The 11,408-nt window shown below is 41.3% G+C and overlaps 1 protein-coding gene across 1 annotated transcript; it reads left to right on the forward strand.

Moving 5' to 3' along the window:
- The first annotated feature begins 3,593 nt into the window (after positions 1–3,593).
- Positions 3,594–7,963, forward strand: LOC109154742 (LRR receptor-like serine/threonine-protein kinase GSO1). Its single transcript, XM_019302472.1, has 2 exons — positions 3,594–7,372; positions 7,453–7,963. The coding sequence occupies exons 1-2, from the start codon at positions 3,991–3,993 to the stop codon at positions 7,821–7,823; spliced, it is 3,753 nt and encodes a 1,250-aa protein (XP_019158017.1). The 5' UTR covers positions 3,594–3,990; the 3' UTR covers positions 7,824–7,963.
- Positions 7,964–11,408: the final 3,445 nt, after the last annotated feature.

Raw genomic sequence — 11,408 nt, forward strand, 5'->3', positions numbered from 1 at the left:
CTTGTAACGTTCCTGCAAAGGATAGAAATATCATTAGTATTTAGCCCAACTTGGCCTGGGAAAACATACCTCCGGTCACCGTGATCAGCATCATCTGTGAAGAAATTATGAAAATGATCCTGCACCATTTTCATTATCTGCTCTTCATTAGTTATCCAAACTCCTTCACTGTTCCTTAAGCTCGACACTTGAGTTCTTGCTTTCTTGATTTTGGTGATGTCATGATAATACTTTCTATTTCTATCACCGGAGGCAATCCACTCCTCACGTGATCTTTGAAACCAAGTAAGTTCCTCTTTATATAAAATATCCTCCAACTCTTGTCTCAAAGAAGCTTCTAGTTTAATCAAGCCTCCACTCTTGCCATAACTCCTTGCGCGTTGGATACCGTCAATTCTAGCAATTATCCTTTTCCTCTTCCTCTCAAGATTGCCGATTGTTTCCTTGCTCCAAGCCAAGAGTGCGGTTGTCATTGTTTTTAGTTTTGTATCAAAATCCGTTACCTTCATACTTTTCCAAGTGTTACTGATGAAACCAGCAAACTCCTCATGCGTTCCCCAAACAGCTTGATACTGGAAACGTCTCGGAGTATTACTACACATCCCTCCTTCTAAAGTGAGCATAACTGGGTTATGGTCCGAAGTAAGGTTCGGGAGATGTGTAACAGTGGCATATGGAAAGAAGTCTAACCAAGCTTCCGTACACAAGCATCGATCAAGTCTCGCAGCCCGTATTGTAGTTACGGTTGTCCCCCGTCGCCATGTAAAGTGAGGACACTTGAAGCCTAAATCAATCAGGCCTTCATGATTAATCCAATCCGTAAAATCCTTACTTCTCCGGATATTAAAATTTTCGGGACAGTTAACCTCTTCACTGCACGTAACTGAGTTAAAGTCCCCTAGCGTGACCCATGCCTCCTCCAAGCTATTTTGTTCCTTCCCAAGATCCGACCATAACTGCCGTCGAAGATTAAAAGAAGGGCTAGCATACACAACTGCCACGTTCGACAGCCTGTTCGTGGTGTTCCTTAGTTCCATTATCACAAATTGAGAATTGGTGCGTTTAAAAGTCACATTCAGTGAGTTGTTCCAGAGGATCCAGATCCCTCCGCTCAAACCCACCGCTTCAACTCTCAACCACTGGTTAAACCCAAGTTTTAGATAGGTCTCATCTGCCCCTGTACTTGAAGACTTAGGCTCAAGGACACAAAAACAGTCAGGCCTATGTTGCCTGATAAGGATCATGGCAGCCCTAAGAAACCTCTTAGAAGCTGCACCTTGGCAATTCCAAGTAATGATCTTCATAAGAAACACAACAAGGGCAACAAACACAAAAAAAAAAAAAAAAGACAAGATAAACACAGGAGGACCTAGGCAACAACCCCTTCCGGGGTGCCACACGACCCTCTTCCTCGGTGCATTCATGCCACGGCTCCTCCTCCATATGATCCTCATTGAGGTCCGAGGGGTCACCATGGTGTAAACATATTATTTTAAAGCACTTAAGCCAAAAAATCGATTGGTAACTTGTAATTACAGGTTACCTAGAATATCGGTGACCTTTTCTACACTTTCCGGCAATAATCACCGACGATCGGACGGTCGCTGGTCGCGTTTGGAAGATGCAACCTACTAGTCTACATTTCCTTCGCTTGAGAAGGTAACCAAGTTGGTTGCCTTCTCTGGCGGTTGGAGAAGGCGACCAACAAGTGTGCCTTCTCCTTCGTCAGAGAAGGCGACTAGTTTGAATTGGTCGCCTTCTCCGGCTACTGGAGAAGGTGATCAGTTAGTCTGCCTAGGCGACCAACGAAGGAAAAGGCAGACCAGTTGGTCGCCACCTCCAAACGCGACCCCGACAATCATTCGGTCGTTGGTGATTATTGCCGGAAAGTGTAGGAAAGGTCACCGGAGGTAACCTGTAATTACAAGTTACCAACCGATTTATAGGCTTAAATGTTTCAAAATAGCATGTTTATTGGTTTAATTGTAACTTTTAAAAATTTGAAGGCTTAATTGAGTTTTTAAGTAAAGTTGAAGACTTATTTTACGAGTTAATTACCGATTTGGTCCATCGACTATGAGGATTTCACCAATTTGGTCCTTGACTATCAAAATTTCTCAAGTTGGTCCCCAACTATGTCATTTTTACCCGATTTGGTCCTAAAGTCAAACTAGCTTGTTTAAGGCAATAAACTTGAGGACATTTTTGTAATTGCACACTGTTTCCTTTCTCGGCTGTTTCAGTGGGCGAGCAAAGCACCGACTCATGCGGTTTTGCGATGACTTCTGGTTTCAGGTAGCTCTTTTCCGGCGACCTCTCACTATCGCCTCCTCACTCGTCAACGATGCAAACTGTTGATCGGCAAAGTGTTGACAAGTGGCAGAAGCAAGGCACGACGGTGGATCTCCGTCTCTCTCTCCCTTTCTTATCCCTCTCATCTCAAAAGCAACTCTGGCGATATCATTTTCCAGCGAAGCAAAGCAGGTCAGTGGCGAGCAACAGTCTCCCTCTCTCACTTCCTGTCACGGCGGAAGTAATGGAGGAGCTCTGGCAGTAGCAGCTCCCACCTTCTAACTTCATTCCTCTCTCTCGGCTAACCTAGCAATAGCAGTTGGAGGTAGCGTTGACTGGTGTGCAGCGACGACGGAACGTTCTGGTAGCATCCGCGAAATTGTAGATGGTGGTGGTGTCCGGCGGTGTAGTTGGGAGGTGATCGGCTATGGTGTTGAGTTTATGTTGAGAATGAAGGATGAAGTCTAGTGAAGAAATGGCATGTTGGCGTTGATGATGATGATGTTGGCTGGAAATTGGAGATGATAATAATAATTTGGATTGAAGGTGATGAGGTAATAATAATTTTTTAAATAATCCCCAAATTGCCCTTTAAGTTTGACCGGCAAATAACACTTAGGACCAAATCGAATAAAAATATCATATTCAAGACCAAATTAAAAAATTTTAGTAATCGAGAACTAAATTAGTAAAATCCTCATAATCGAGAAACCAAATTGATAATTAACTCCTTATTTTACGCTTTTCTCAAGAATTAATAAACCCCGTTACATTTCCTCATCCACTCCATGCAACTATCCACTCTAAATTCAAAGTGATTTAACGTGACCACAATTGTATATAGTTTTTTGTTGGCACTTCTAAGACTCCACTTGACCCATATGTCCAATCATTTAGGATGTAGCAACAATAACCTACCTTTTTCATTAATTAATTCATTCGTCTTCCTAATCCTAAGAGCATCTACATCAGAGGAGAAATAGGGGAGAATTCACTACTTTTGAGACCAAAATGCCATGGTGGCAGAGAGAGAATCAAGAGAGAGAAGGGGTGGGGAGCATCTGCAAATGTTGGAATATTACTCTGTCCAAGAAAAAAAATTAATGATGGAGGAAAGAGAACCAATAAAGAAATGACATGCTTATTTTTTATATATTTTTTTTATAAAATCCGTTTTGATTTTTTTTTCCCTCTCCTCCCACATTATTCTCTTTCCTACTCACTCTTACATTCTCCCCCTAATATCTCCAACTGATATGGATGCTCTAAAACCCCTCTATCTTCTCTATCTCGGGCTCTCTGTTGCATAGATATTAATAAACTATCGATCTCTACTGCATTTAAGAAAGATACTCATCTCTGATCCCTCGTTGTGAATGGAGCAGCTATTCGGTGGCCATTAATGGAATTGTTTTGGTCAACGGACTGACATGCCTTGCCGCCTCCTTTCTTATCTTTTCCTCTCTAAAACACCCATTTCAAGACCACTCCGCATTGAATTGAATTGAATGCCCAGACCAATTCGCCTCCTCTCTGTTTTTCTTATTCTAGACAGTTGTGTCGTCTTCTTAAATGCCAAAACCACCCCCTCTTCCTCTTCTCCATGCCAACCTGATTTTAGCCACTATTATTAAGTGCGTAATATCACAGTAACTCGCTGAGAGTGAGTTTTCTTTGGTGATCAGAGGGAATTGTCAAATGGGCATTCCAAACCCAGTTTTTTCTGTGTTGCTGATTGCTGTCGTGTTAGCAGTAGTATCTTCAAGCGGATATGTAAGGTGCCAAAACACAAGCTCGACTTTGAGGGTTCTTTTGGAGGTGAAAAGATCGTTTGTGTTGCAGTTGCAGGGATGGTCGGAAAAGAACCCAAATTACTGTTCATGGCAGGGTGTCTCGTGCGATGGTTCACTGAAAGTGGTGAGTCTGAATCTTTCTGACTCGTCACTCGGCGGGTCGATCTCACCCTCACTCGGTCTTCTAACTCACCTGCTCCACCTTGATCTTTCTTCTAACCACCTCTCAGGACCCATTCCACCTGCCCTCTCAAACCTTTCTTCCTTGGAATCATTGCTTCTGTTCTCTAACCGCCTTGTTGGCCCCATTCCTTCCCAACTTGGTCTGCTTACCAATCTCCAAGCCCTCAGAATAGGGGACAATGGCCTGACAGGCCAGATTCCTACTTCTTTTGGGAATCTTGGGAATCTTGTTACTCTTGGATTGGCTTCGTGTTACCTGAGTGGTCTGATTCCTCCTCAACTTGGGAGACTTACCCAGCTTCAGAATCTGAATTTGCAGCAGAATCTGCTGGAAGGCCCTTTGCCACCTGAGATTGCCAACATTTCTAGCCTCACTGCATTTAGTGCTGCCCTGAACAGCCTTAATGGCTCAATCCCAAAAGAACTGGGAGGGCTTAAACATCTCCACATACTTAACCTTGCTAATAACACTCTAACCGGGGAGATTCCTGGCCAGCTTGGTGAAATGAGTAGCTTGGTGTATCTTAACCTGCTTGGCAATCAGCTTGGAGGTTCAATCCCAAAGTCCCTGGCGAAATTGACCAATCTTCAGAGCTTAGACTTGTCTGGAAATAGGCTCGCCGGTGAACTCCCTGGAGAATTTGGGAGTATGGGTCAGCTGCAATTCTTGGCTTTAACTAGCAACAATCTCTCCGGCACCATACCCAAATCCCTGTGTTCCAATGCCACCAATCTGCAGCTCTTGATGCTCTCGGAAACTGGGCTTTCCGGTGAGATCCCGCCGGAGTTGAGCCAATGCCGGGTGCTTCAGCAGCTCGATTTGTCCAACAATACTCTCAATGGTTCCATACCGGAAGAGCTTTATGAGCTTACCCAATTGACTGATCTTGTCCTTAACAATAACACCTTGGAGGGTACAATTTCTCCCTCTGTAGCAAACCTTACCAATCTCCAGACTTTGTCGCTGTTTCATAACAATCTTCATGGGGAAGTGCCCAGGGAGATTGGAATGCTTGGGGATCTTCAGATTATCTTTCTCTATGAGAATCACTTCTCCGGCGAGATCCCCGTAGAGATTGGCAACTGTTCCAGCTTGCAATTCATCGATTTCTATGGAAACCAGTTCACCGGAAAAATCCCCATCACCCTCGGGAGGCTAAAGCACCTGTTTTTCCTTCACCTAAGAGAGAATGATCTCTCCGGTGAGATTCCGGCCAGCTTGGGAAACTGTCACCAATTAGATACTCTTGACTTGGCTGATAATCACCTTTCTGGCGCCATTCCTGCAACTTTTGGATATCTTCGAGCTCTCACAAGGCTGATGCTTTACAATAATTCTCTTGAAGGTGATCTGCCAGATGATCTGAGAAATCTTGGGAACCTGACAAGAATCAATCTTTCACATAACAATTTCTCTGGGAGTATTGCTCCAATCTGCACCTCACATTCTTTCCTGTCGTTTGATGTTACAAACAATGCATTTGATCAAGAAATTCCTTCCTTTCTTGGAAATTCACCTTCTCTTGATAGGCTAAGGTTGGGGAGCAACAGATTCACTGGAAAAATCCCAATGACATTGGGATTAATCCGTGAATTATCACTGTTAGATCTCTCTGGAAATAAGCTTAGTGGTTTTATCCCTCCACAACTCTCACTTTGTAGGAAGCTCACCCATCTTGATCTCAATAATAATCTTCTCTCTGGACCAATCCCAGTTTGGCTTGGAAGGTTGCCTCTTTTGGGTGAACTTAAGCTCTCTTCTAATCAGTTTTCTGGATCTCTCCCTCCAGAGTTATTCAACTGCTCCAAGCTTTTGGTTCTGTCACTAGAAAATAATTCATTGAATGGAACCCTTCCACCTGAAATTGGGAACTTGAAGTCCCTCAATGTTCTCAATCTTGATGATAACCAGCTCTGTGGATCAATACCTTCAACCATTGGTGGCTTGGGCAAGCTCTATGAACTCCGTCTATCACGAAACCGCTTTAGTGGTGAAATTCCCAGGGAGGTTGGGCAACTCAAGGATCTTCAAAGTGTCCTGGATTTCAGTTACAATAACCTCACTGGAGAAATCCCACCCTCTATTGGAACTCTCTCCAAGCTTGAATCCCTTGATCTGTCTCATAATGATCTCACGGGGGAGATTCCACCTCAAGTAGCTGAAATGAGCAGCTTGGGCAGACTAAACCTGTCTTGCAACGAACTCGAAGGGGAATTGGACAAGCGATACGCACACTGGCCAGTCGATTCATTTGTTGGAAACTCGCATCTTTGTGGAAGTCCTCTTGGAAGTTGCAGAGATAAGGGGTCAAGAAATAAGGGGTCAATGGTGGTGGTAATCTCGGCCCTATCAGCTACGGTTGCAATTATTCTACTGTTAATGGGAGCGGCCTTCTTTTTCAAACACAATAGAGAAGCCTATAGGAGGAGACGAGGCAAAGAGAACTACGCCTCCTCGTCTTCCAGCTCTTCCCAAGCACAGAGGAAACCACTCTTTGGAAATGCTGCTAAAAAGCGAGATATCAGATGGGATGATATTATGGAAGCCACAAACAATCTAAGCGATGAGTTCATCATCGGGTCCGGGGGGTGTGCCACTGTCTACAAAGCCGAGCTGTTTAATGGAGAAACAGTAGCAATCAAGAGAATACCAAGAAAGGATGATCTCTTCCTAGATAAAAGCTTCGCGAGAGAGATTAAGACATTGTGGAGGATAAGGCATAGGCATTTGGTGAGGTTGATGGGATATTGTAGCAATAAAGGGGAAGGTTCAAATGTGCTGATTTACGAGTACATGGAGAATGGGAGTGTGTGGGATTGGCTGCATAACCAGCCCGCAAATAACAAGAGCAAGAAGAGCCTCGATTGGGAAGCAAGGCTGAAGATAGCAATGGGATTAGCACAAGGAGTTGAATACCTTCACCACGACTGTGTGCCTAAGATCATCCACCGAGATATCAAATCCAGTAATGTTCTGCTAGACTCAAACATGGAAGCACATCTAGGGGACTTCGGGCTAGCCAAAGCCCTTACAGATAACTACGACTCATTAAACACAGAATCAAACACGTGGTTTGCTGGCTCTTATGGCTACATTGCACCAGGTAAGAAAAATTGTCAACTAGGAATTTAAACAGACATTTGACTTACGGATTAACAAAGCTAATCTTTCTTGATTTTTCAGAGTACGCTTACTCACTCAAGGCAACCGAGAAGAGCGACGTTTACAGCATGGGGATCGTGCTGATGGAACTTGTGAGTGGAAGGATGCCAACTGATGGGAGTTTCGGGGAGCATATAGACATGGTGAGATGGGTCGAGTCAGGCATCGAGATCCAGGGATCAGCCCATGAGGAGCTAATCGATCCCACCCTGAAACCATTGTTGCCCAACGAAGAAGCTGCTGCATTCCAGATGCTGGAGATTGCACTGCAATGCACAAAAACTGCTCCGGCTGAAAGGCCATCTTCTCGTCAAGTGTGTGATCTGCTGATGCATATATTTAAGGACAAGGCTGTTCATTTTCAGAAGACAAGCACAGATCCTTACCCATAGTTTTTGAATTAAGAGCATAAACCTCTATGAATTGCAAAGTAGCCTAACATAATATTGCTCATCAAATGATTCAGACATGTCTTGTATAGCTCATAGGTCTGTGGTCTTCAAGCATCAATATAACTTGTATTTTCTTCAATCCAACAGAAACTCTTTTTGTTTTTTTTTTCTTTGTTATTTCTTCTTAATTCTCCAAAGTTTCTAAGGCATTTTGTTGGGCATCTACTAAACACCTCTAATCCTTGTTTTACAAAACAAGATGAAGAAAAAGAGCCTAGTGAGTTTAGGGGTGAGCATCCGTCGGTTTTCGGTTAATAACCGAAATTTTAATCGAATCTTCATAACCGACCGAAGATTGACCGACCAACCTTCATAACCGATATAACCGAAATCGATGATTTTCGGTTGGTTGAATATAACCGAATTTTTTTTAGTAGAATAGCTAAATTTATTTTATTTATTTGACTAATGTTAAAAGACTAAATTATTAAAGGAAAAAAAAAACAATATATTAGTATTTGTAATCAATTAAAATTGATGTCTCAAGTACAATAGTAGTTTAGTGAGATATAAATGAACTCTATTTTTGCAGATTGCATGTCGTAAAATGAACAAAACAGAGGAAGCTTTTAGCAGTCAAAGTATGTGTAGAAGTTGTAGCTTTAGGTGTGGTGAGAGTTTGATATTGCATTGCTCTATCATTTCTTGTTTGTTCAATGTATCACTTCAAAAGAGATCTAGTGAGATGTTCATGACTCACGAGCAGTGGCCAGTGCCTAACTAATAGTCTGTTGTGCCTCCCTCTTGTCAACATTGTCCCTAAGAAGAATACCAACTGCATCGAAGAATCCTTGAAGCACTGTGCCCACTGGCCAATATTACTAGTTCAATTTCATCTTCACTCCCAGTAACAAAGAAATGAAGATCTTGAACAAATTTATATGATTCTTGGTATTATACGATTTTTGATATGATTAACATATGCCGTGCAATTCAATAAGTGATTAAAATTAATGTGATAGACTATGAACTTGCAAACAATGGCGGACCTGCAGTCTACCTCCAGTACCCCTCCCTAATTAAACCATTTTACATAATATAGATACACTTATCACTAAAGGCTTTAGTAGCCTAGTTGGTTGAATCCTTAGGTTTGTTGTGGGTAGGTCATGGAATCAATTCCCGCTAGTAGTAATTTTTGGTATTTCTTTTTTTATTTTATTTTTTATTTTAGTCATTCTAATCTTATAGTATTTTTAGTTTCTTTTATTTATTTTAACCCTTTCAATCATTCAATGAATTAAATATTTTTTAAGTCTACTTAAATCATATAGTTAATGTAGTCCACAAGTTTATATTATACTTCATTGTATTCGAATTAATTTAGAAAAATTTAAAGTTGATCTAATTAAAAGAAAATTAAAATTAAAGTATTTATGAATATACTGTCTTTTCTATTTAAACTATTTTATCTAATCGATTATGTTTCATATATTTTTATAGCATTTTGAAGTGTTTTAAAATTTAACCCTACCCAAGTATAGTTTTGGCTCCGCCCCTAACTATCTTGTAGTCTGTCATAACTCATAAACATTGTATTATAATTTATAATATATTTTGTATTTCAACCGTATTATGGGTGTTTTTGATATATTTTCATTGACATTTCTAAAGTAATTTGAACTACGCCCCCACTCACATAATTTTCTGGGTCCGCCACTGCTTGCAAAATATAAACGAGATGAGGTTAGATTTTTTTTTTCCTTTAGATTAATCTTCGATTTTTTCGATTTTCTCTTGAAAAACTGATAACCGACTGAAAAACCGAAATAACTAAATTATTTTTACCTTAATAATCGAAAACTGAAATATTCAGGCGGTTCGATTTTCGGTCGTCGTTTTTTCAGTTTGTCCAGTTTTTTGCTCACCCCTAATTGAGTTAGACTTACTTCTGAAGTTCTATCGCTAGAATACCTCAACCGCTAAAAGGGAAGGAGAGGTGTATCAATTAGTAAACCATGTCTGACATAAAGACAAGGTTTAAGTCTCCTTATTTCATGCTATAAAGGTTGAACTTTCACCATATACAAGTTGTATTTCGGGGGTCAAACTGGTAGGACAACAATGTCGTACACGTACCAACAAAATACGAGTACTTGTTAATTTAGGCTGGACAACTTAAAAGGAAAAGAAAAGAAGTTGTTCTTGCGACGTGTTATAACTAACACTGCATTAAAAGCATTTCAGGACCAAGTATCATGTGCTTTCGACTTGCAAACGCATAACTTGGGACTACTCTGTATGCTCAGACGAGAAGGGAAAGGAGAATAGGAGAGCTGTATGCTTTTTGGTGTGTTTCAATCACTTAGTGAGGTGCTATTTATATACTATTGAATATAACAACCTCACAATTACCAGCCACAAAAGGGAGAGAAAAGCTAGGTGTGACACCACGGAAAATTACCCCTTAAACGGAATTAATTATTTAATTAATTCTAAACTTGCCTTGCAAATTCCTTCCTAATCCCTTATTAAATAGTCTAAGGACCTATATTGACTAGACTCTTTAGTCAATTGATTTAGTCAATGAATTGTACCTTGTGCCTTATGCCTTGTACCTAGCCTCTAATTTCGTCCTAACAATTTTGTAGACAAGGGAGGCTATTTTAGTCTTTTCACAACCCTTACTTGATATCCAAGATATTTTCCCTAACACACCACTATTGTCTTCTCATACTAGGCAAGAACTTCATTTCTCTCCACCTTCTCTCTAAAATCCTAGCTTCTTCCCCAAGCTAAACCAAAACCCTTCCCCAATCATGCCAAGAACCCTTCAAGATTCCAACTTTCATCCACCAAGACCTTAGGAGGGGTAAGACTTAAGCTTAGCTAGTGTTTTTAGTTGGGTTCTCCTTATCTTTATCTAAGTTTTGGTTGTTTGTATGATTTTTGGTTGTATTTGGAAGACCTTGATGAAGAAGAGTTCCAAGAGTAGGAGTAGAGGTTGAAGGAAGTGTTTCTAGGCTTGAGGAGGTAACCCATGCTCTACAAAACCTATTTTATACTTGCTATGATGATTCTTGATGTTCTATTGATGTTCTTGTTGTTCATGAGTGAAATGATGCATATTCTTGTGTTTATGCATGTTAGAGCTTGTATCTAGGGTTCATAAATGGTATTCTTTGAACTATTCTTGTTTTTCAAGTTCCTTTGATGATTGATGTGAGATTTTGGGTGTTTTGGACTTGAACTTGGCATTGGTTACATTTTTCCCCGAAGGGAATTTTTCCTCCTAGGTAGTGTACCCACGGGCGGAACAGTGGGCGGAGAGCCTACCGCCGTTCCATTCGCAGGGAACAATGGTGTTGGTGGTGGGTGGGGGGGGGGGGGGGGGGGGCTATGGGTGGTTGCCTACCGTGGTTCCATCCGCTGGTACAGACGGGTCGGGTGGCGGGAGGTTGTCCACCCACCGTTCCGCTCACTGGTATGTTGTGCTTTGGCCTCCGTTTTGTTGAAACGTTGTGCAATTGTGTGTCTCTTTTGATGTTACGTATGTCTAGAACGGTGTCCTAAGTAACCATGATA

This window comes from Ipomoea nil, unplaced genomic scaffold (assembly GCF_001879475.1).
Source record: "Ipomoea nil cultivar Tokyo-kokei standard unplaced genomic scaffold, Asagao_1.1 scaffold0276, whole genome shotgun sequence".
NCBI lineage: Eukaryota > Viridiplantae > Streptophyta > Magnoliopsida > Solanales > Convolvulaceae > Ipomoea > Ipomoea nil.